This window comes from Lepidochelys olivacea, assembly GCF_965140295.1.
Source record: "Lepidochelys olivacea isolate rLepOli2 genome assembly, chromosome: 3".
Classification (NCBI taxonomy): Eukaryota; Metazoa; Chordata; order Testudines; family Cheloniidae; genus Lepidochelys; species Lepidochelys olivacea.
In genome coordinates, this window is record NC_140413.1 from 48,542,858 (window position 1) to 48,569,297 (window position 26,440).

The window sequence follows — 26,440 nt, forward strand, 5'->3', positions numbered from 1 at the left end:
ATGCAGGGTATCCCAGCCTGTTATTAAGGTTGCTTGATGCCTTCTATTATAAGACTGGTTTCATTTGCTTATAACTTTTGCCAGACTATAATCACTTTCACTGAAATTTTCTATACAGGTTGTGTGCCTCAGGCTGAAGTTTTCTGACAAATTATTCTGTAACTATTTCTGAGAATGAAGCAATGAAATATGGCCATATTAAAAAATTCTGGCAACCTTTTCTTTAAAATGCCCCCATGCTTTTGAGCAGAGACTTGAAATGTAGCAAGGGGTGTCCTTTGTGTCAGGAATGTGCCTTTTGCTGTCCCCATGAAAATCTATCCTAATATAGCCAATTTATAAGCCATTGCACGTGCTCAGTCGACACTTAATCCTGGGTCACAGCTAAAATCCTCAGAGATTGTTTGCACTGAGCATGCTCCAGCACAGAGCTAAAGAAGGATGCAGGACTTTCCCTTCAGTAACAGCATTTCCTGGCTGCTTCAGTCCATGATGAGTCCATGTCCTGGCACTTGAACTAAGAGCAGGAGACTCCCTTGCTGGGCCCATGGAGTGTGGAGGAGGAAGTCACCTGAATCAAATGCAGAGGGGACAAGAGCTGGATCTGAAGATGAAAAGTAGTAAATGAGACAAGAAGCCTCTGGGGAAGAGAAGACTGATATTGGGAGCTAGGGAGGGAAATAGAGGGATAGGAGATTGTGATTGGATGAAGAACAAGGGGAAATTTGGGACTGGCTGGGCAAGAAGGCTGGAACTAGGAACTAGTGGGGTGAGACACAAGCAGGAGCCATAATGTGGAAAGGGAGCTGGGACTGGCTGGGCTAAGAGATTAGAACAAGTGCACAGTGGGAGTGGGGGACGCTGAAACTGGATGGAGCGTTTATGGAGGGAAACTGGGACTGGAAGCCAGTGGGGACAGGGACGTGGGGTATGGTGGTGACTAGGGACTGGCAGTGGGTCAGGGAAGAGAGAGATCAGATGAGGAGCCAAGATAGGTGACCTGGGACTGGCTGGGCAAGGAGAGAGGGCGGGGAACAAAAAGATCTGGATTGGTGGGGAGTGGGTGTGGCTTGGCAAGGAGACTGGGATGCAGAGTCCAGATGGTGAAAGTAGGATGGGAGGGTAGGAGACTGGGCCTGGGATGAGAAGCCTGAGGAGTAGAGAGTAGGATTGACTAGGTAAGGAGAATGGGTCTGAGACAAGGAGTTGGGTGGGAAGGGACAGGAACAATGTGGAGGAGACTGGGCAGAAAGGGTCAAGCTTAAGGGAAAGAGGTATAAGAGTCTGTGCCGCCTGGAGTGGAACCCAAAATTCCAGAGTTTCTCCTTTCCTCATCTTGTTAGCAAAGTCTGTGTTCTCTCCCTCTAGTAGCTGATCCACATAGAGAATAAAAACCTACTATAGCTGGCAGTTACTCTGTTAACTCATGTGGCAGAAGTCTGTGCAGTGGATTTTAAGGTTCCAACCTGATGGCCCATGTGGGTGTCAAGATGAAGCCACATGATGGAATTTGGTTTTGCAGGTTTTTAATTAGTTTTTAATTTTTGTCGGTGATTTCCTATGTTAAAGGGACAGTATTAAGGTTGCAAAGTTAAGCACTGAAACGTTAGGAAATACTAGAATTAAGACTATTGTAACCTTCATTGGGCCCGCTTACGTGTGTTCATTATGATAAGGTCCTTTATTACATGATCACACACTGTGCTTGACTTTCCAATCTTAATAATGATCCTTTAACATAGTTTTGTGCGTGTAATAACTTGACACAGCTTACATTATTAACTGCATGGGTTTTTCTTTGCCCACTAAAAAATGCATTCTGTAAATGCATGTTAGATATTTTGTTATAATATGACCAACACTCCCTGTTTATATGCCATGTCTTTGCTGATCGTGGGGTTGACCAGTTGTTAAAAATTAACTTTGTTTTAATGTGTTGTAAATTCTAAAACTAAATGGATGATCAACAGCTTGACTGTCTTGTAGGAAGTTTGATAGAGCATAAAAAGGGCATCTTTTACGCTTTGTGAACACAGTTCCATCTCAAACAAATGGTTATTACATGCATCAAATATATAATCCTGAGTGTGGTTCTCTGCCTAGTAAATTTACAGATTACTAAAAGTTACCTCAAGTGGTTAAAAAATTGCTATGAAAATTACATTTAGCGATCATACTGTATTTTATAGTTTTTAAGAGTTATTGCTTAGAATTTCTTACAGAATAGCAAATTATGTGGATTTCTTTTGAAAGCACAATTGAGTTGGGAGATGTACAGGCTGGATAAAAATGGAGGTAAATTTAAAATATATATTTTTATCCATTTGAAGACAGTGAACTGCCAGATTTTGACTATCTGCGCACCATGACTCACATCGTGCTGGTGGACTTAGACAACTGGGGAAGGTTTTTCATTCATCTGCCAGCCAACCTGAACCAAGGGACATTTGTCTGGGGCTTTCAAGGTAAAAGTTATCTAAGAAAATAGCATGGAGGGCTTAACAGAAACCCAAAGAAATTCACTAACAACATCGTAGAACCAGACTGGGCAAAGAACAGGATACTCGTTGTATTCCAAAGTGGACCTTCTATTGCATCAACATAGTGTTTCCCAGGCAGCCACCTATAGAAAACTAAGATGATGGGTTCTAAAATACTAACACACAAACCCACTTAATAAAGAGCATTGCTGCCTGTTAGCTAGAGAACTTCCTTAAGAGAAAACGTAAATATTAGCTAACCCAGTGGTTCTCAAAGCTGGTCCGCCTCTTGTTCAGGGAAAGCCCCTGGCATGCCGGACCAGTTTGTTTACCTACCGCGTCCGCAGGTTCAGCCAATCACAGCTCCCACTGCCCGTGGTTCACCGCTCCAGGCCAATGGGGGCTGCGGGAAGGACGGCCAGCACGTCCGTTGGCCCGCACCGCTTCCCGCAGCCCCATGGGCCTGGAGCGGTGAACCACGGGCAGTGGGAGCTGCGATTGGCTGACCCTGCGGACGCGGCAGGTAAACAAGCTGGTCCGGCCTGCCAGGGGCTTTCCCTGAACAAGCAGCGGACTAGCTTTGAGAACCACTGAGCTAACCCTCTCATACTGGAAGTTTGACTTGACTTAAATGTGTAGCTGAGAGCTGTGAAAGGAAGGTAAAAAAAAAAGTGGTTTGTGGGATCCCTCTTGGTCATTTCCACAATTCACACCTACCAATAAGGGATTTCTTGACTCACAGCATTGCGTACTCGTAACTTATTTAAAATATTAAAACTTTTCTTGTACTCCAGCTGGTGGTTGTGAAAACTCCAGAATGTGTGGATTTATGTGAGACATAAACTAATATCCAATAGATACCCCAATTATATTAGGCATATGTTGAAACAGACTGTACGCATTATATAGTAACTGTAGTGAGGTCCCCTATATAAATAATGTATCAAATATATTAATATTTTCTTGTGGAAGCCTCTGATTATGACCCTCAGATAAGTGTGTTAAACGCTTTTTGTGGTGGAAGGCAGCCTTTGATGCAAGATGTATCTATTTATGCTGATGGAAACAATATTCAGACTTTCTTCACTTCTGATCCTGAGAAGATAACTCTTACAAAAACTAATATTAGAGGCACCATACAGACACAGTTTACCCCCTACATCAACCTCTTTGAGAATAGAGAATAGTATTTAGTTTTATATAATGTTTAGTCAAAAAATAAGATGTTCCATTTTTCAGACCTATTCATTTGTTTTGTCATTTTCCTCTCCTTGAACTGTTGGATTGTTGCTTATGATGATGTGGTGTTATGCATCTTTTATCCTTTGTTGCTTAGGAGGACACAGCAATTGGAAGCCTCCAGAACAGTGCAAAATCTTTAATTACCTTAATAAGATTGGTTGTTTCTTCCTTCATCCACGCTGTGGTACCAGAAGGGAAGCAGCAGACTTCGCACTCTGCATGCATGTAAGTCATTGCTCTATCTATTTTTGTGGTTTACTTTTTTTGTTGGTGATCAGGTGCATGGGGATGGTATATTTGTGTGCAGTAAAGTACATTATAAAACAGTCATGATGAAAATTGCTGTAATAAAACTTCAGATGGGAAGAACAGATAGTGGATCTGACCAGAGAAAAAGGGAAATGGTTTATAAATATAATGCTTAAAGGAAAATTTCTTCTACAGAGGAGTTTTCTGTTTCAAAAGGCTACCTGGTAACTGAATATTTAGTTTAATGTCTCCCTCACCCCCACATAGGCTGGCCGTCTGGATGAGCACCTGCCCAAACAAATTCCTTTCACCATTCTCTCTGGAGACAAAAGCTTTCTAGAACTGGAGGATCAGTTTAAGAAGACTCAGCGGACAGCTCACATCCTAAACCCTCATGACATCGATGGAGATATGATGTGTGCCTTACTAAACAGCATTTCAGATACTACAAAAGGTAGTACATAAACAATTAGAATCCAACCAATAAAAGAAAGACATCACTGCTGATAGTAACAGCTATACAGTTACCCAGTGTTTCTTTAATTAGCATTCTTATTTAATGAATTGATCTACAGCTAAAATTGCACTTTTTACTAATATGATTCTTAACTGGGAGGCATGAACAATGAGGAAGGAAATAGTTCAACATATCCTAGAGATTGGAATTATTGACAGAAAATAAAATGAGATTCAAATTGGAAAAACACACACACTAATACATCTGGAAGGAAGTGGTCTGGGATACAGATAACAGACGGACTGGTAACACTGCCTATTATTAAGGTTGCCCAATGCTTCCCATTATAAGACCCCATTTTCAGTTGCATATTACTTTGCCAAACTTTAACCATTTGGGCCTACATTCGTTCTGGGTGTAGGCTGCAGGCAGAATACTTCTGAAAAATTTCAGCCGAAACAATTCAGCTGCTTGCAAGAATGAAACTAGGGGAAAATATTTTTCCTGTGTTTTTAAAAAAAAAAAAAAATAATAATTTCTTGAGACCTTTTCTTTGAAATGCTTTTGAGCAGAGACTTGAAATTTGGCCAGGGAGTGGCCATTGTGGTTAAGAATGTGCCTTTAACTGTCCATGTGAAAATCCACCCAAATTTGGCCAAGTTATGAGCCTTTGAAAAAATCTCAGTTGGCACATGGTCAGTAGACTTTTATCACCTCTGGTTTCCAAAAATTTACTTGGTCCTCTCACAGCGCTAGTGCTAAACAGAATGAATATGCAGCATTCCCACGGAGTGATTAGGAATGCTTTCTCTAGTCCAGGGCTGTGAAGGCTCAGAAGGCCTTTAGCTGTAATTGCTGCTCCTCGGGGCCAGGGGGGACTAGGGCACTGGACATGAGAGAGCCTTTCTCTCCTTTGCTTTGTGACCTCCTGATGGCATCCATGGAACAGGAATCTATCCAGTTTGAATGCAGAGGGGGAAAAAGTTGGATCACTGTGAAGGAGTAGAAGATTGGGACAAGGAGACTTGTGAGACATGGATTAGAGGGGAAGAGAGAAACTGGGAAGTTGGAGGGGGAACCTGGTACCGGTTGGTGCGGGGAGGCTGGGACTCGTTGAGCATGGAAACTGGGACTGGGAGCCCATGGGCAGTGGGGTTCTGTAGCCACTTGGCTGTGGAGAAGGAAATGCAGAGATCAGACAAAGAGCTGGCAAGAGGTAGGTAACGGACTCACTGATCAAAGAAACTGGGAAAAGGAGCCAGAGAGGGGTGAGGTAGAAGACTGAGATCGGATGAGGAGATAAAGGAGGGGGGCGTGGGGATTGCTTTAGTGGGGAGGAGACGGATCGGACATGCTTCTGCAACTTCAGTTTGAGAATAGATCTGGGGTGTGTTGTTTGAATGGGCCTATGTTACCAAGCAATCCAGATCATTGTAGATGAATGCCCTGCCCGTCTCATTATTTACAACTCTACTAAACTTTGTCATGCTAAAATTTTATCAGCACTGATTTTATATTTACTTCCAGATCATTGAGGAAAATGTGGCATAGCATTGGGTCTAACGCAGATCCCTGTGCAACTCCAATAGAAACGTTCAGTGATGATTCCCCACTGACTTCTTTTTGAACTCTGTCAGTTATCCAATTCCTAATAGATTTAATGTGTGCTCTGTTTCTATTGTATATTGTTAACATAATCAGAAAGTTGTGTGCTACTAAATCAAATAACTTACAAAAGTCTAAATTTATTACATCTGTACTATAACCTTGATCGACCAAAATTGTAATCTCATCAAAGAATGAAATCGGGTTTGTTTGGCAAGACTGAATTTTTTTTTCCGTAATATAACGTTGACTGGCATTAATTGCATTCCTATCCATTAATTCTTTATTAATCAAATCCAGTATTGGCTTTTTCATTATTTTGCTCAGGATTGATGTGAGGTTAGCCCATCTACTTACAAGGGTCATTCCACTTGCCCTTTTTGAACATCGACACATTTGAACATTTCAGCAGTCTGGAATTCCCCTGGTATTCCAAGATTTATTAAAAATTAACATCAGTAAGTCAGAGATCTCCTCAGCCATCTCTTCTAGGATTCTTGGGTACGAGCTATCTGTACCTGCTTATTTTTAAATGTTTACTTCTAATAGATGATGTCTAATGGACTGGAAAGTACTTCACCCTCATGTAGTACAGGTACATCATCCTACTTCTTTTCAACTACAGAACAGAAATATTTATCGAACATTTCTGCATCTTCTCATCATTATTAACAATTTTACTGTCTTCCTCTAATAATGGTTCTATACCATTGCTATGATTTCTTTTGTTCATAACAATGTACTTTTAAAAACAGCCTATTGGCTTTAGCCCTGCCATCCAGAGATATTTGCCTGACATCTTGAGCTTCACTTCTCAATTTTTTTGCAGTTCAAAACAGTTGATATAAATGAGAAGTTATCTTCCCTCTTTTTCCATTTATTATTAAATATTCCTTTATTTCTAATTGCTGCCTTCACTTTGCTACTGAACTAGGATGGGCTTTTAGCCAAAGTTGTTCTCTTGGTTGTGGAATTTTGGCTCTTTGACCATCTAATAAACTCTCCTTAAATAACTCAATTTTCATTCACAGTTTTCTGTCTATATTTTTCCTCCCAGTTAAATCAAGGTAGCAATAAACACCAACAAGAAAACCCTCTTGCTGTAACAATTTCTAGCCGGTGCTGGAGGATACCTAGTAATCCGCTGTGTCTGTCACTCTACAGAGACATCTGGTGGCTCAACTGGAGTATTGCTGAAGTAATGAGGTTTTTGTGTGTGTGATGTTTTGAGAAGAAAAAGCCGTGGACTCATGAATACATTTGTCCCACACCTCCTTTCTTTGAGGCCCCACATTTCAATACCCAGTGACGCTGGGAGGAGTGGTAGATACTCTGGAGGGTAGGGATAGGATACAAAGGGCCCTAGACAAATCAGAGGATTGGGCCAAAAGAAATCTGATGAGGTTCAACAAGGACAAATGCAGAGTCCTGCACTTAGGACGGAAGAATCCCATGCACTGATACAGTCTAGGGACCAAGCAACTAGGCAGCAGTTCTGCAGAAAAGGACCTAGGGGTTACAGTGGACAAGAAGCTGGATATGAGTCAACAGTGTGCCCTTGTTGCCAAGAAGGCTAATGGCATTTTGGGCTGTATAAGTAGGAGCATTGCCAGAGGATCAAGGGACGTAATCATTCCCCTCTATTCGGCATTCGTGAGGCCTCATCTGGAGTAGTGTGTCCAGTTTTGGGCCCCACACTGCAAGAAGGATGTGCAAAAATTGGAAAGCGTCCAGCAAAGGGCAACAAAAATGATTAGGGGACTGGAACACATGACTTATGAGGCGAGGCTGAGGGAACTGGGATTATTTAGTCTGCGGAAGAGAAGAATGAGGGGGAATTTGATAGCTGCTTTCAACGACCTGAAAGGGGGTTCCAAAAAGGATGGATCTAGACTGTTCTCAGTGGTAGCTGATGACAGAACAAGGAGTAATGGTCTCAAGTTGCAGTGGGGGAGATTTAGGTTGGATATTAGGAAAAACTTTTTCACTCGGAGGGTAGTGAAGCACTGGAATGCGTTACCTAGGGAGGTGGTGGAATCTCCTTCCTTTGAAGGTTTTAAGGTCAGGCTTGAGAAAGCCCTGGCTGGGATGATTTAGTTGGGGATTGGTCCTGCTTTGAGCAGGGGGTTGGACTAGATGACCTCCTGAGGTCCCTTCCAACCCTGATATTCTGTGATTGCTTCCTCTTGGAACACTAGGTAGGGTTGTATCACAGGAGATAGAAATTTTGAGGAGAGGTGCATCAATGGGGAGGGTGGCTAAAAAGGAGAGAACAAATGTGGTGCCAGCTTTCTTTTTAGTTTGTCTTTATAATTAACTTTGTGGCACTAATAGTAGGGATTTCCAACAATGCTTAGCAACAGAAAGTCTTGCTAACTAACTTCAGAACATGCAGTTTAATCAAATCAAACACCTACAGTTTTCTAGAAAACCTTCTCGTGACTTATTTCTCTTTCAAACATGAAAAAAAATCTTTTAGTAACTGGGCTAATTATTATTAAGACACTAATACAAAAATATTCTCATTCTGTTCCTTTGATTGTGTATTATACAATTTTGCATAATTATAGGGGAGTAACAGACAACTAAGAATAATAGCCTCAATGTGTGTTGTAATTATGTAACCCTGTTTTAAACTTGTTCAAAGAATTGAATCCACAAGGAATCTTACACATCCAAAGTAACCTGAATATTTTTCATACAGTAGCTTCTTTGTTGTACTGCTCAAATGTACCTGTTTAAAGTGTTTATTGATGTGAGTAATAGAGTTCTACCTTCCTAAGTCTGGGCTGTTCATATTTTTTTAATTATCTTGTTTTTCATCAGCCAGGGTTAGCAGCTGCCAAAGCAAATTTTCCTTGAAGGGTGGGGAATTGAGGGAAACAAGGGATATGTTGGCTCCTAAACTCATGTAAATGCTTAAATGACTAAAGACTGAAGGCCTTTGTCCTTCAGATAGCTATGCAGCTTCATCTCCTGCATTTCGAAACCTAGAAAATGCTGGGGGGTGAGGGTTGAAAACTGTTGTCAAAAGATTATACTGTAATTGTCTGCTGAAATAACTAATTCCATATATATAACTAAAAAGAAAAGGAGTACTTGTGGCACCTTAGAGACTAACCAATTTATTTGAGCATAAGCTTTCGTACAGCTACAGGTAGCTCACGAAAGCTCATGCTCAAATAAATTGGTTAGTCTCTAAGGTGGCACAAGTACTCTTTTTCTTTTTGCGAATACAGAGTAACACGGCTGCTACTCTGAAACCTGTATTTAACTAGTTAACTATTTTCAAAAGCTAAAAGGTTTAATGACATTGAGAGAGGGTGCTCTCATTTTTTAGTAGTCTGAACTATCCCTGATTTACCTGTTTAAATACCTGTCTCTAAAGGTGAGTGATGTGTAATCGAGCCATACTTCTGGATTCATGTTCATCATATGACTTTTATTATTTATGTTAAAATAACTTATGTTGTGCAGTAATGTCCATTGCACTCACAGGGCAAGATATATTCCCTGCTCCAGAGAACACAACCTGTTTAAACGTTTCTAGCATGTGGGTGCTCTGTACCTAAATTAGGAGACACCAGTTTAGATACAAAAGTGTAAAATAACAAAAAAAAATCTTCCCCTCCAAAGAAACCCCCCAAAAAGTCTTCCTTTCTTTATCTTATAACACTTCCTGAATTGAGTAAGTCTCAGTAACTCTTCCAGGAGGAATTATGTTGGGCTGCTTCATCTACATTATTGATGGAAGGCCTGTAAGCGAGGGCTGGAATGTCATTCCTGCGGTAACATTATCCAGGCTGCTAAAGGGTTACAGCTGCTCAGTGCTTCTATTCTTGGAGCTCTGGTTTTTCTAAAAGGTAAGCTCTGGGAATCATTTTCGGGAAGTTCTCTGGCCTGCGTTATACAGGAGGTCAGACTAGATGATCAGAATGGTCCCTTTGGAATATGCATATTTAAAATAAGACAAACACAGGACGTTCCTGAATTTCTCAAGTTAAACCTCCTCATCAAAAAGGTATCATTTGCCATCAAATGATGGGAGAAGATAGTAATGGCACCACAGTGTATTTATCAAAGCATGAGATGGATTTTTTTATTGTTAGAAGCCTTTATATCAAGAGTGTACCCTTCTAATAGCTATGGCCTAGGTCAGTTGCAAATTACTGGGCTCAGTGTAGGAGGTAGTGGGTGAAATATGGCCTCTATTATGCAGGAAGTCAGAATGGTCCCTTCTGGCCTTAAAATCTTGGAATCCATGGAACCAACTGTCATTTCCTTTACTCTGACAAGTGATGAGCTCCATTCTGCAATTTTTTTTTGCCCCTCATGGAAATTTTTTTTTTTTTTTGTACTTTGTTGTTGTTCCTTACCTACTGCTATTCATTTATGTATTTCTAACACAGAGAACTCTCCATTCCTTCTGCTTATGGGAGAAACCCTGTCTGTTTGTCTGTCCTGTCTCAGGATTTCCTCTGTGATGACCTTTCAGAATCTGCACTTTTCCATGCTTGTTCTTTACCAAATACCTGACTCAACTGCTTTAACCCCTGCATTGGTTATGCTTGGAAAAGGCCCTTTGCAGTTTATTTGCACCAGGGAAGATGCAATTTGAGGTCAGTGCCAGGATATCACTGAGAGCCACCAGTTCCCAGGCAAACCACCTTAGGTGTGTCCTGGCCTCCTCAGAAGTTGACTGTATAGGCCTCATAGATTTGAAATGATCAAATGACTGCCCTGCTGGGAGGTGGAATCCTGCACCAGAACAGTCTGCTTCCATGAAGTTCAGCACCACAGTGCTGGTTAGATGTCTTGCAAGTGGTAACTGAACTTCAGATCATCAGTGTCAGAGATGGAATCTCTGGGAATGGCAGAGTTTAACATGTCCCATGTCACATTTGACTCTGATTTGGAGATTAGGTTGGGTTTCGCCCCCACTCCTCCCCCACCCCCACTAAACTGGAGATCACCTTGCACATCTTGACTGTCCTCAACCTGTGCCAGTTACTTAGAGCTTTTCAGACACCATTGACCTGTCATAGTCAATGTGTCAAACCAAGTTCAGAATACCTTTTCACTGGTATGTGGTCTATGGAATGTGTGTCTTATGGCTGATGGGACTGTACAAGTGCTGAATGCACTGAGAAGTTGAGGCACACTTTCATCACTGAGCTTGCTGGAAGCTCACATGCCAGGGTTTGCCATTTTTGGGGGACGGCTGCCTTTTGTTTCCTTGAAGTAGTCTGGATTAGTAATCATGCCAAGATACTTGATGCATTTGGGTCTAGGTTTCTCCTTTCCCTGCATAGTTCAACAATTCATACCAGGAGGAACATGATTCTTTGGAAGACTATTTGCAGAATATGTGGGAATCGCCATCGGACAGATTTTGAACTACTGATTTGCTCAGACAGATTTTGAACTACTGATTTGCTCCAAGAGAATACAAGTTTTTTCCAAATGTTACTGACCCTGTCTTGTGCCCGTGAGGCTTTCATAAGGAAGGCCTTTCCTAAATGGGAAAAAAATTTCAGTATAATCTAAGGTGTGAATTTAAACCAACATAGTTACACCAGTGTGGACACACTTATTCTGATATGAGTGGCTTTATTTGGTTTAGTTTGTAGCTTGGGAAGGGGTTTAGTTAAACTAAGCTAAAAGCCACTTTTATACCAAAATGAGTGTCCTCGTAGGGCAGTATAACTAAATGGGTATAACTAGTCAAGCTTTCTCATGTAGACAAGTTCTAAATGTGTCATGTTCAAACAAAACGACAGATGAACTCTGTCTCTCCTTAGCATGACACAATTCATATTCCAGAATATAATCCTGTGCCTGCAAATATCAATGCACAATTGGTGCATTCACCTAGTCTTGATAACTTGTCATTTAAGATGGACTTAACAGGACAGCATTAGGCGCTTAACATCAGACACTGTTACCAGGCCAGTGGACAGCACATATGAATGGGAGTAGTCCAAGTACCACCTTCTCCTCCTCTATTGCAACTGATCATCAATAAAGCCCATTTAGTCACTGATTCTGCAGCATTCCTCTGAAAGAAGCAAATTTCCCATTTGCCCACGGGAAGACCATGGAAAGCCAGGATTTTGCAAAGGTTAGCCATGATCTGATAATGTCAGTGGATTGCCACTCCAACACAAGAACTAACGGCTCTTCCTTATGGGGTGGAACGGTAGCTATGACTCCACTGCCAGCCCTGTCAAGCCTACTCTTTCAGCTAGTATCTAAAGGGGACTACCGAATCCCTACCCACCTGAACCATTTTGTAGTATCACTGGTACTGCTCCTTGCTCCTTTGTCCTACATTTAGGTCACCAGTCTGAAATCTTTGGCTTCACCCATACATAGGGCTCTACCAAATTCACGGCCATGAAAAACACGTCACACAATCTGTGTTTTTGCGTGCTTTTACCCTATCCTATACAAATTTCCTGGGGGAGACCAGAGTTTCCCAAACTGGGGGTCGTGACACACAAGGAAGTTGAAGGGGAGTCACAGTATTGCCTCCCTTATTTCTGCGCTGACTTCGGAGCTGGGATGTTGGAGAGCGGCAGGTGTTGGCCAGGCACCCAGCTTTGAAGGCAGCATCCAACCAAGTATAAGTAAGGGTGGCAATACCATACCATACCATACCATGCCACCCTTATTTGTGCTCTGCTGTCTTCAGAGTTAGGCGGCTGGAGAGTGGAGGGTGCTGACTGAGGGCCCAGCTCAGCAGGCAGCAGCGCAGAAGTAAGGGTGACCATACCATACCTGCCATCCTTACTTCTGCGCTGCTGCTGGCGGTGGCTCTGCCTTCAGAGCTGGGCTCCCAACCAGCAGCTGCCACCGCTCTCCAGCTGCCCAACTCTGAAGGCAGTGCCACCAACAGCAGCAGTGCAGAAGTAAGGGTAGCGGTGCTCCACACGACCCCCCTACAATAACCTTGTGACCCCGACAATTACAACACCGTGAAATTTCAGATTTAAATAGCTAAAATCATGAAATTTGCAACTTTTAAAATTCTATGTTCATGAATTGGCCCTATTCATACACCAGGATCTTGTGTCAAGTTTCCCAAGCAAAATCTGCCCGCGCGCGCGCGCACACACAAAAGCTATCCTAAAGCAATTTTGACTTGAAATAGAAGATGTTGATCTAGTAGTTACTTATGTATCTCAGTTGTGAACCAAGGCCTTCAGCATCTCCATTCTAATGTAACGCTCATCCTAAGAACTGAAGAGGGAAATTGATTCCACTCTTTCATCATTTTGCAGGTGCCAAAAACATTGCATGGGTAAGGATGCAATGCAGTCTGAGAGAGAAGAGTTGTTTGGTAAATGAGAAGCCACTATAGAGTTTGCAATGCCTCCTATGTCTCTAGCTCTCATTTATAAAGAATTTAATGAGTTTCTCAGGAATGGGCTGTACTTTGGGTAGTCGTTCTTGACACCACCTAGAGATATTCTGGATCCTTTCCAGGGCTGTCCATTAAGTCTGCCAAGTGTCTTGAGCAAGAGACCATTCCATCCCCAAGTACCTGATGCATAAATGCAGCAAAGTATTTCAGCCATCACTTTGGGCTCCTGATCCAGGTCTGTTGAAGCCGCTGTTCCTAATTAGGCAAGTGTCTGTCATATTGTTATTCAAACCAGGTATATGATGATATGTGTTAGACACTCAGGGTCACATTTTAAAAGATGCACATGCACTCTTGAATGACCCAAATTTTGAAGAAAACCACCTACAGTGCATTTGCAATTTGAAGGTTATTTGCGTAGAACCTGTCCTAACTGGGCTTAGCTAAACTCAACCACTTTTCATAGTCTAAATGCAGGATAACACTTTGCTCCATTTTAGCAGATTGAATTATAATAGGCTACAGTTCAAAATCACTGGGAAACAGAGGCAGCAAATATCCTTCTTAACCAGCATGTGCTTGTATATGCATATCTAGTCTGTTCAACCCATTGTGATCAATTTTTTATAGTACAGTTTGCAGTGAGTATAATATCAAGTATTTAAATGAATGAACATAGGAAAACATGGAGAATGTAGCACAGAACACTATGTAGAATTCCTGTGTTTGCTTTTCTTTAGCTTGCTAGAAAGATTTTTCTCAGAAGCACTATATAATGTGTGTTTGATTTGTGTATTTAAGTTTCAGACAGTGAAGAGGATGATGATATTAAAACAGTGCAAATGAGTTTTCAAGAAACAAAGAAACAGGAAGGTAGTCTTAATTTTAATTTTTCTTCTGTGTTTGTGAGTACCTTTTGACAGAGAATGTACAAGAAACTAAACTGTAACTTAATTTTATGTGACATGTCCTATAAAGAATACTGTCCAAAATGTTTAAGTACAGTAATTCCTCACTTAAAGTTGTCCCGGTTAACGTTGTTTCGTTGCTGGTCAATTAGAGAACATGCTCATTTAAAGTTGCTCAGTGTTCCCTTATAACGTTGTTTGGGAGCTGCGTGCTCTGTCCACTGCTTGCAGAAACAACAGCCCGCTGCAGCTAGCTGACTGGGGCTTGGGACCAGGGTGGACCGGCAGCCCCCCTATTAGCTTCCCGCTCCCCTAAGTTCCCTGTGCGGCAGCTGCCCAGCAGGCTGTCAGTTCCCGGCAGTTCAGCTGTCCCTTCCCCCAGTGCCATGTGCTGCTCCTGTCCTCTGCCTTGGAGCTGCTCCCAGGAGCTTCCTGCTTGCTGTGCGGGGGGAAAAGGGGGGTTAATGTCAGGGTGTCCCCCGCTTACCCCATCTCTATAGAGGGGTGGGGGATACAACAGGGTCAATGGAGGGAGCTTGCTGGCAGCAGCTGCTGTCTCAACTTGCTGATCTACTTAGAGTGGAGTCAGCATACTTAAAGGGGCAATGCGCATTTCTCACACACACACACACACACACACACACACGGTGTGTGTCTCTGTCTGCCATGCTGTCTCCCCTCCCTCCATTTGTGCTGCCCTGTAGAGTGTGGGACTACGTTAACAACTTGTTAACCCTTGAGGGCTCAGTTGAGTGCTAGTTCATCATTTAGCAGTAAGGCATTCCCTGGGAAATAGCCCACCTTCTTACTTCACCACCTCAACCAAGCTTCACAAATCATCATTGCTGTGTATAGTATTAAATTTGTTTGTTTAAAACTTATACTGTCAATATAATATAGTCCTTTGTCTGGTGAAAAAAAATTCCCTAAAACCTAACCACCCTAATTTACATTAATTCTTATGGGGAAATTGGATTCGCTTAACATCGTTTCAGTTAAAGTCATATTTTTCAGGAACATAACTACAACGTTAAGCGAAGAGTTACTGTATCTGTTTTTGCTTTATTGAACACTCATGAGTAGTGAGTATAGTGTTGAGGTATAAAGAAAAAACTTCATGCCAGCCAGAAAAATATGTGTCAGGCTAAGAATCTATTTCCACTGATTTACACAGGCTTAATAAGTCAGTTCAGGGTTAGTTGCTATATCTCAGCTTGGCACTCTAGTCTCCTGAAGGGGAGCTGTAAACTCTCACACAGTTACACATGAACAGGTTGAATTAATATATCTTACCTTACCTATTGGTAAATAATTCTGATACTTTCCCTATCATGCTTATTGTTGCTGTTCATCGCATGCTGTACTTTACTTATTCATTTTTGTTGATTACTGATGTACTGTCAAAGTACTATGTTGCATAAAGGTTTGATACATGTATGTTGGAGGCAAGAGGATTGAAAGTTAAAACAACACAGTAACATAAGACCGCTTTGTAATTGAGACTTGAACAAAGTCAAGATGTAATTGAATCTAATGTACATATAGTTTAATTAGATTTACCAGATATTACCAAGTGTTGTTACTAAAGTCTAACTTGGTCAGCATTCTAGACTTGTTTTTAAAAATACTTATATTAGCATCACTTATTTAAATGCATATGGAGTTCTAGGAGGCAGTTGGTTGTAAAGCTCGTTTTCCTCTTAATTTAGTTCCAGAATATGTGTGTTCATTCTGCACTTTGTTGCTCATTGGCTTTGTACTGGTTCCCTTTGAGAAACTAGGGGCTTGTGTAAACGGCTGGTGAGTGCACAGCAAGCCAGGGTGAGTGCACCAGCTTGCTGTGCAGTAACTCACCATGTAGGCACTGCTACAGTGCACTGGAAGTCCCAGAGCAGCTTAGTGTACTTCACGACAAGCTGGTGCGCTGTAGAGTCATGCTCTGGCTTGCCATGTAGACAATACTTAAGAGCAAGATAAAATTGATAGGAAAATGGTTGTGGATCTTAGGGATGTGATAGAACAAGAAATAGGCTCTTTTTGTTTAAACAGATTGTAAAATCCCCTGAGGAGTGATTTTGTTTTCCTATAGTCAACAATTCTTTATTTGTAGGGCACACTATAAAGAAGGACTAGAAAAATGACTGAGAATGATCAGGGTTTACCAGTAAGTCTGACCAGTTCACCTACTGGCTGCTTGTAGATGTTGACTAGGACCAGGGAAAGAAATGATCCTTGTGGGATTCCACAAATGAGTGGCCTGGTAGTAGAGGTACAGTTTTCCATCAGAACCCATTTTAGCACATCGACCAGGACCCCGGGTACCTTTCTCAGATGAGACAGCAGTATCATATGGGTGACAGTGTAGAATGCTGGAGGGAGGTCCAGGAGGATGAGAGTGGATGTCTGTCCTCTATCCATCGACAGCAGGAGATCATCCATCTATGACACTAAAGCGGTTTCAGCTCCATGGCCTGGCCTGACTCTCTACTGTGCTGGGTCTAGGATATTAGATTTAGTTAGAACCTGAACCTGACTAAATAAAAATGAAAACATTTTAAACTTGTATTATAGTAATTCAAATACCTCTTCTTTTGTGGCAATAGTCAAGATTTCCATCACTGTGAAAAATTATTCAACCTTTGTCCCATTTTTTATGTGCTTGTGAATCTGACTGGCCTCCTTAAACAGAGGAGAAATTAAATTGTCGTTTATTTCATTAACCTATGATCTTAACAAGTACTAAAACTGCCTTGGGTTACCTCAAGCACAGTTTTTCTGTTAGTGAATTTTGTGCTGCAGTGGCAGCATTGAAAACTAATGTCTTCTCCTTATCCAAATCACAGGCCACAGGAATGTAAGTTGTTCTTTGAGTGCTTGATCATGTCGATTCCATTCTAGGTGTGCGCATGCTCACATACATGGTCATCGGAGATTTTTGCCTTAGCAGTATCCATAGGGCCAGCTGTAGCGCCCCCTTGAGTGCCGCACTCATGCGTCGGTATATCAAGCGCCGCCGGCCCTATGCCCTCTCAGTTCCTTCTTACCACCTGTGGTGATTAGGGCTAGCGGTTTTGTCTCTTCTGATTTCGAGCCTTAGGGCCTTGTAAATAGCTTGTCTATAGTAGTTATGTTAAGTAGTTGTTAATTGTAGTTAGAAGTTAGAGTCCCAGTGGGGACTTTGCCTCAGTTGGGGCATGCCCCGGTCTCCAGGGTTTAAGCCCTGTCCAGACTGTAACAGGCCTATGCCTGTAAGTGACACCCACAGCAGCTGCCTCAAGTGCTTGGGGGAATCGCATGTGAAGGACAAGTGTTGTATTTGTAAAATTTTTTGACCCAGGACTCTGAAAGTATGGGATATTCGTTTGCGGGCTCTCCTCATGGAGGCTGCCCTTCGTCCGGCTTCTGAGCTGTCCTGCCAAGACTCACCTAATACATCGGCCTTGGTGCTCCGCACACCCCCCAGCATCCGGCTCCGCTCATTACCGCTCCCCATTGCCAGTGCCCAAAAAGAAAACAAAGAAGCACAGCTCCCCAGTACTGGGCAAGAAGGGCAATGGGACATGGAGCAAAGGACCCAGTTTGGGCCGCCCGGCCACTCTGGAGCCACATGTACGTACCTCCCCAGATGGGGTCCTTAACCCCTTAAAGGATCCACCAACGACTCCCGGGAGTGGTAAGGGATCCAGATTCCTGACGGCATCGACACCTTCCCTAGCTTCCCTGGTGCCAAGAGAGCAGTGGCCTGCACCTGCACCGCTGGCACTGCACGTGCCACAGGAAACAGCAAAGGCTCCCTACAAGGGCAAGCCAACCACTAATACCCCTCAGGGGGCAGTGGAGCACCACTTATCACCCAAGACAAGGCAGCGCTCTCCTCCTCCGCGCCGCAGATCTCCGGAGTCACAGCCCAGATTCTCTGGGCTCACCCTTGCTCATCGGCACTGTGATCGTGGTCCCCGCCAACTCGATGCGGATTTCCTAGGGGGAGGCGCCAGTGCCATACTACCAGTACCGTTCACCCTCCCGCCAGTTGTCCTCTCAGCGCAGCTCTCGGTCGCCTGCCCCGTGGGAGCGCTCCCCGTCATGACTCTGGTCCCCCTGGCACCGGTCCCCTCAATACTGGCGCCGGTCCTCTTACTCCGGGCATCAATGGTCAGCAGGCAGACACAGGTGTTGGCAGCCCCATCATGGTCACCGGAAGGGGATTCTTCTGGAACGGAAGGGCAGTTCTGCCCCTTGCCCAGACTCCACCAGCACGACTGGGCACCCGAAGCTGCCTTGGAAGCCCGGCCAGTGACCAGCACAGCACAGTGGTCTTACTGGAGTGCATGGGACATGCTGGTCATGACAGTGCCCCCTTCACACCGCTCAACTGCCACTGACTTGGAGCAACAGTTGGCGGCAACAACAGCACCAGGCTCAGTGCATGAGTCGCGTTCAGAGGTCAGGGTAGAGGAGACTGAACCCACCAGTAAACCTCCCTCCCCCATGGGGGATGATGCTCCGGGGCCTCCCCCAGTGGTACAGTCATCTTCATCCCAGGACGAGGCAGTCGTGGGACCCTCGAGGTCCAGCCCGCCTGATGATTTTAAAGAACACCAGGCCCTGCTTTGACGGGTGGCCAAGAACTTGGGCCTAGAGGTGGAGGAGATGGCCGAGCAGGCGGACGCCTTGTTCAAAATCCTCTCAACCGCTGCCTGTGTTGCACTACCAGTGCATGATAGGGTCCTCAAAATTGCCAACGCCCTCCGGCAAACCCCGTCATCCATCCCTTCCCCCCTTCCAAAAGGGCCGAAAAGAAGTACTTTCTCCCAGCCAAAGCATTTATATCCACCCACCTCCGGGCTCGCTGGTTGTCTCTGCAGCCAACGAAAAATACAAGACCAGCTCAATTCCCAAAAATAGAGGCCAAAAAACTAGATCTTTCTGGGAGAAAAATGTATTCCACTGGCAGCCTGCAGTTCTGGGTGGCAAGCCATCAGGCCTCTTGGGCAGATACAATTTTAACTTATGGGACTCCTTCCGTAAGTTCAAGGAGTCCCTCATGCACGGTTTGGCCCAAGAATTCAGCACCCTAGTAGAGGAGGGCACCGCGGAGGCTAGGTGCTCCCTCCAAATGGCATGGGATGCGTCAGACTCAGTAGCAAGGGTGATCATGTCGGCGGTGGTTATGAGGCGCACCTTCTGGCTTCAAACCACCGGCCTTTCCCAATAGATGCAGACCTTGATCCAGGACCTCCCATTTGATGGGAGTGGACTCTTCTCTGAACAGATGGATGCGAGGCTGCATGAGTTAAAGGACACTTGGGCCACCCTTTGCCCACTGGGCATGCATACGCCACAATCTGCATGGAAGCAATTCTGGCTGCCCCCGCTGCCAAGGCTTTGGCAGCCTCATCAGGGGTCTGCAAGGAGAAGGGATAGAGACGCATGTTTTAGTCATCGCCGCCCTTCCTCCTCCCACTTACCCTCGCAGCCTGGCCTGGCGAAGCATCCCAGGGGTTAGAAGCGCTCATTTTGAAGGTGGGCTCGAGAGCAACACGCCAATGAATTTCCAGGAACCACCTTGTTCTTTCCTTGGCTGTCTACATCCCTAGCATTTGGCCTGGTTGCAGGTCACCTCGGACTGATGGGTGCTGGACACAGTATCTTGGGACTATACCCTGCAATTTTTGTCCGCCCCTCTCTCCCACCCCCCAATCTTTCCCAACCCTTTTCAGGGACCATTCCCACGAGCAACTCCTTGTTTAAGGGGTTGAGAACCTCCCGCACCTGGGGGCGATGGAGAAGGTCCCTTGGGACATGAAAGGAAAAGGGTTCTATTCTTTCTACTTCCTAATCCCAAAGGTAAAAGGGAGCCTCAAACCCATGCTGGACCTGCATCGCCTCAACAAGTCTCTCAAAAAGTTGAAGATTCTCATGGTCTCTCTGGCCTCCATCATCCCCTCCTTGGATCTGGGAGACTGGTATGCTGCCCTCAACTTACAAGATGCTTATTTCTATATTTCCATATTCTCAGGCCACAGGCGCTTCCTCCGTTTCATAATGGGCGGGTGCCATTTTCAATTCACAATGCTACCCTTTGGCCTCTCATCGTCCCCAAGGGTGTTCACAAAATGTATGGTGCCAGTGGCTGCTTCCTGAGACATCGAGGGGTCCAGGTCTTCCCATATCTTCATAACTGGCTCATCAAAGGCAGGTCTCAGGAGCAAGTGCAGAGGAGTCTCAATGTGGTGCATTGCACCTGCTGCAACCTGGGCCTGTTAATAAATGAGAAAAAATCCACCTTAATGGCCATCCAGCGAATAGAGTTCCTCGGGGCAGTTCTTGACTCCACATGAGCCAGAGCCTTCCTTCTGGAAGCGCGTTTTCAGGCCGTGTCGGACCTGATCTCCCTTGTAAAGAACAATCCATTCACCATGCCTCACACCTGCCTGATGCTGTTGGGCCACATGGCCACATGTACGTATGTGGTCAGCCATGCTCTGCTCCATCTCTGGTGCCTACAAGCGTGGCTGGCATCGATCTACATCCCCAACAGGCCATGACCTAGATCGAGTAGTCAGGGTCTGGACCACATCAGGTCATTCCTGAATTGGTCGGTGCTGGAGGGAGTCCTCTTCGCAACCCTGTCCCTGACCCTGGTCTCCGATGCTTCAGACCTGGGCTGGGGAGCCCACCTGGGTGAGCTGAGCACCCAGGGCCACTGATTGCAGGACGATCTGGCTCTCCATGTCAGTGTCAGGTTGCTCAGAGCAGTTCACTTGGCCTGCCAGGCTTTCTTGCGCCATCTGAAGGGCAGGGTGGTGCAGGTCCTGATGGACAACACTGCCACTGAATTACATCAACAGACAGGGCGGTGCCAGGTCTTCGGCCCTTTGTTAAGAAGCTCTCTGCCTTTGGGATTTTTGTGTGCGGCATGCCATTCATCTGATAGCTGCACACCTGCCTGGAACCAGGAATGTGCTGGCAGATCACCTCAGCAGGACTTTCTCATCTCGTCATGAGTGGTTGCTCCATTTGGAGGTGGTCAGCATAATCTTCCAGAGATGGGGGATTGTCCAGGTGGACCTGCTTGCATCCAGACAGAACAGAAAATGCAACGTGTTCTCTTAGATCTGGGAAATGGACAGAGGCTCCTTGTCAGACATCAGGGGCACTGATGTACTCCTTCCCGCCAGTGCTATTGATTCACAGGGTCCTGGTGAAGTTCAAGCAAGATAGGGCAAGAGTTATTCTTATAGCCCCCAAGTGGCCGAACCAGCACTGGTTCGGCACATTGAGCCTTTCGGTAGCCGCCCTGCTCCAGCTGCCCCTCTGGCTGGATCTGCTATCACAGAACAACACCAGTCTTTTACATCCGAACCTGGCGGCGCTGCACTTGACAGCTTGGCTACTGCATGGCTAAGCACGGACAAACAGGCCTGCTCGGCCTGTGTCCAGCAGGTCTTGCTGGGTAGCAGGAAACCCTCCACCAGAGCAACTTATTTGGCCAGATGGAAAAGATTCATGTTTTGGGCCTTGGAATGGCATATTCAGGCCAAGCAGGAGATCCTGGATTATCTGCTGCACCTAAAACTCCAAGGTTTGTCCCTGTCATGGATCAAGGTCCACCTGGCTGCTATCTCGGCTTTCCATCCTCCATTCCAAGGCAGGTCCATCTTTGCTCACAATGTGATGGCATGTTTTTTGAAAGGTCTGGAGCATTTCTACACGCACGTCTGGGATTCCGTCCCACACCCCCCCCCCCCCCCAGGTACCTGAATGTCATGCTGTTGAGGCTTATGAGGTCTCTCCCTTTGAGCCTCTGGCTTCCTGCTCTCTTCTGCTTCTCTCCTGGAAGGTCTTGTTCCTGGTCGCAATAACATCAGCCCACAAGGTGTCTGAAATCAGGGTGCTTACTTCGGAGCCTCCCTATATGGTCTTCTACAAGGATAAGATCCAGCTGTGACTGCACCCAGCATTTCTGTCCAAGGTCATTTCCCAGTTTTGTACTGGCCAGGACATATACTTACCAGTCTTCTTTCCAAAGCCTCATGTATCAGATGAGGAGCGCAGGCTACACACCCTGGACATCAGGAGGGTGCTGGTCTTCTACATAGATAGAACAAAGCCGTTCCCTAAGTCAACGCAGTTGTTTGTTGCGGTGGCAGACAGAATGAAAGGTCACGCAGTGTCTGCTCAGAGGATTTCATCTTGGATCACGGTCTGTATTCGCTACTACTGTGAGCTGGCGAAAATGCCTCTGCCAGCAATTGTGATTGCACACTCGAGTAGGGCACAAGCATTGTCAGCGGCTTTCCTGGCATGGGTACCAATCCAAGAGATCTGCAGGGCTGCTACTTGGTCATCTGTCCACATGCTCATGTCTCATTATGCGCTTCCCAGCAAGCTCGAGACGATGCTGGCTTTGGCAGAGCTGCAAGCTGCAAGACCATGAACTCTGAGTCCACCTGCATTGATACTGCTTGTGAGTCACCTAGAATGGAATCAACATGAGCAAGCACTCGCAGAAGGAAAAAACGGTTACCTACCTGTTTTGTAACTGTTGTTCTTTGAGATGTGCTGCTCATGTCCATTCCATTACCTGCCCTCCTGCCCCTCTGTTGGGATTGTCGGCAAGAAGGCACTGAGAGGCCGTAGGGCCGGCGGCGCCTGATATACTGACGCATGAGCGCGGCGCTCAAGGGGGTGCCACAGCTGGCCCTATGGATACCGTTAAGGCAAAAATCTCCGACGATCGTGCACGTGGGCGCGCGCACACACCTAGAATGGAATGGACATGAGCAACAACATCTCGAAGAACAACAGTTGTGAAAAAGGTGGGTAACCATTTTTTTTCTCATTCTACCCTGCCAATGTGGTTAAGTTCTGAGATGGATTTGGATCTACTACATTAGGAGCAAGAGAGTTAGTTCAGTCTCCATCCCCACTCATCCGTGTGCCTCTCTAATGAGGCTTGTAACAATGGTGCCAACTTAGATTATATGTCTTGTGATTACAATGCTTGTTGACTAAGAACTGGGCTGAACCATATGAAAGCTTGTCTATTTTATGGAACTTTAAATTTTAAAAACAATATTTCCTTTTTAGTTTCCTCTCTATACACGTTGTCTGGTATCTATCTTCATTAATGATCTGGAGGATGGTGTGGATTGCACCCTCAGCAAGTTTGCGGATGACACTAAACTGGGAGGAATGGTAGATACGCTGGAGGGTAGGGATAGGATACAGAGGGACCTAGACAAATTGGAGGATTGGGCCAAAAGAAATCTGATGAGGTTCAACAAGGACAAGTGCAGAGTCCTGCACTTAAGACGGAAGAATCCAATGCACCGCTACAGACCAGGGATCGAATGGCTAGGCAGCAGTTCTGCAGAGAAGGACCTAGGGGTGACAGTGGACGAGAAGCTGGATATGAGTCAACAGTGTGCCCTTGTTGCCAAGAAGGCCAGTGGCATTTTGGGCTGTATAAGTAGGGGCATTGCCAGCAGATCAAGGGACGTGATCGTTCCCCTCTATTCGACATTGGTGAGGCCTCATCTGGAGTACTGTGTCCAGTTTTGGGCCCCACACTACAAGAAGGATGTGGAGAAATTGGAGAGAGTCCAGCAAAGAGCAACAAAAATGATTAGGGGTCTGGAACACATGACTTATGAGGAGAGGCTGAGGGAACTGGGATTGTTTAGTCTACAGAAGAGAAGAATGAGGGGGAATTTGATAGCTGCTTTCAACGACCTGAAAGGGGTTTCCAAAAAGGATGGATCTAGACTGTTCTCAGTGGTAGCTGATGACAGGACAAGGAGTAATGGTCTCAAGTTGCAGTGGGGGAGATTTAGGTTGGATATTAGGAAAAACTTTTTCATTAGGAGGGTGGTGAAGCACTGGAATGCGTTACCTAGGGAGGTGGTGGAATCCCCTTCCTTGGAAGATTTTGAGGTCAGGCTTGACAAAGCCCTGGCTGGGATGATTTAGTTGGGATTGGTCTTGCTCTGGGCAGGGGGTTGGACTAGATGGCCTCCAGAGGTCCCTTCCAACTCTGTTATTCTATGATTCTATGATTTATAACAAATACCTAGATAGTTATATTTGTACTTGTCAACTGAACCAAAGATGTCCTGACATGAGGATTAGTTTGATCCAGTGAAAGGCTGTTTTCATATTTTGGAATTATGAATAGATAGCATGAGGCATAACAAGAAAATGATGTATCTTCTAGCTTGCTCACCTTTTTGTACTCTATCCTTGATTGACAATGATTGAACACAACAATTTTAAAGATGTAACTACTCCTCAGTTGCATAGAGTATGTACATTATTTGTTGGTTGCCAACCACAATTTGAAACTCTAATCTTTTTTACTTAGAGGAAGATGTGGAATTACAAGAAGCTATCAAAAGAAGCCTGGAGGAAATGTAAATGAAGATACTCCTGTATGCAAATAGCATGCTATCCAAGCTGCTTTCAGAAGCGGAAGCTTGTTCATCCTTTAACAAAGGGTCAGAAAATACTGCTTTAAAAATGTGCTTATTCCTTTAATGGTTAAACTTGTAATTAATATGTTGCTGATCGTGTCATGCAACTAAATTGACAAATGGAGCTTATGGATGTATGTGTTGCAACATTCTGTATATGACAGAGGAAAATAAATTGTTAAAAGCGTTACACATTCCTTTTCTAATGATTCATGACTAACTTTAAGCTCAATTCTTGTTCTGATCTAGTCATGTAACTTGAGGTAGGTTGATCCTATACATGTTGTGGTATCTTTAAAGGGTCGTTCATTTAATTCTTCCATTGTAAAAATGTCATTGTCTCATTTTACTTTTTCAGTGTACCCTTTACAACAGATAAAAATAGTAAACCTCAGTTAATCTCAGACCACCTTGCCTTACTGATAATTTTATAAAGAGAAGCTTAGTCTCCAGGCCTGCAATTTACGATTCATGGGCTCACCCCTATGCCTGCACAAAGCTTTACTCCACATGAGCACAGAGGTATGCCCACAAGTTGTAAATTGCAGGGTCGGTGTCCTAGAATGTACAGTTGTTTACTGCTATCTTTACTTTTATTTTTTAGGAGTGTGCATATTTAATTTGAGTATGAGAGCTTGTTATTCCTGTTGGTTTAAAAATCTCCTCAGCTGAATATCCTGTCTTGTTTAAGGCTGAAGCAAAGTTTGTAAATAAAAACACTGAAGCAAAAATTGTTTTTCAAAATCCCTCTTGGTTTGAGGTACAAGTTAAATAATTTAAGCAGGCAAGTCCTTCCTGTATTCCATCCTCTTTATAATATGCATTTGTTGGTTTTTAAAGAGGTGGTGTTTCAATATTTGACAATAATTAAAAACATTACTGTTTTTGTATGCTGTCCTTAATTTTTTAAGAGAAATGCCTCTACCTTTCCCTTCTCAAGCTTTTCGATCCCCTTTCCTCCACAAAAAAAATACCTGTGCATGCCAGCTGGCTTTACCCAGTTTATCTCGCTTCTGTTGATTGTAGATGTAGATGAAGGAAAGTTTAGTGAAATAAAATACCATCTCCGCATTTTATTTTTGCATAAGCACTTGACAGCTTGTCTGTAACTGGTGTAACTCTAAAGTACATCATATACAGAAATACTTGTTCTCTAAAAATGAGCCAGATGTATTAAAAAGGAACACAACATTTTACTGAATGTAAACCCTTACAAAAAGTAAAAATAACACACTGCTGTAATTCCTTAAACTTCAAAAATGTGCTATGAAATAGCGACATGGACTTCAGTGTTTGCTATCTGATATCTCTGTTGCAAATAAAGCTGACCTGAAGCCATTCATCTAGAGTATCTAGAGAGGAATCTCACAGCTCTTTAACAATCATACAAGTAGCTGAAAGATGCAACTCATTTGAATCCTGGTAAACATTTTGGAAAGGGTTTTCACTGCTGTTGGTGGGGGGAAAATTTCTGAATGTGACAGTAATGTAAGTAGAACATTGCTACTCTATTAGACCTGTTGCTAGGAAAGCAGAGGTAAATTTATTTTACTGTAGTCTCATTTAAATCTGCACCTGCAGCTCCCATCTGAGGGAAGTGCCACTTGAGTCTTGAAGCTGGTTCAGGACACTCCTCTTCAACCTCCTGAACACGAGAC

At 44.2% G+C, this 26,440-nt stretch overlaps 1 protein-coding gene across 5 annotated transcripts in view; it reads left to right on the forward strand.

The window, feature by feature from the left end:
- ZNF451 (zinc finger protein 451) overlaps positions 1–24,974 on the forward strand; it is a 68,087-nt gene extending 43,113 nt beyond the window's left edge. For 2 of the 5 annotated variants that reach the window (XM_084622760.1, XM_084622759.1), the window contains exons 11-15: positions 2,331–2,465; positions 3,817–3,947; positions 4,239–4,425; positions 9,745–9,896; positions 14,201–14,276. In XM_084622760.1, the coding sequence (XP_084478886.1) occupies positions 2,331–2,465; positions 3,817–3,947; positions 4,239–4,425; positions 9,745–9,893 (602 nt within the window). In that variant the 3' untranslated portion in view covers positions 9,894–9,896; positions 14,201–14,276. Of the gene's footprint in view, positions 1–2,330; positions 2,466–3,816; positions 3,948–4,238; positions 4,426–9,744; positions 9,897–13,521; positions 14,181–14,200; positions 14,277–24,673 lie in introns of those variants that run through there. The other 3 variants (XM_084622761.1, XM_084622763.1, XM_084622762.1) reach the window with 3 other exon arrangements.
- The last annotated feature ends 1,466 nt before the right edge of the window (positions 24,975–26,440 follow it).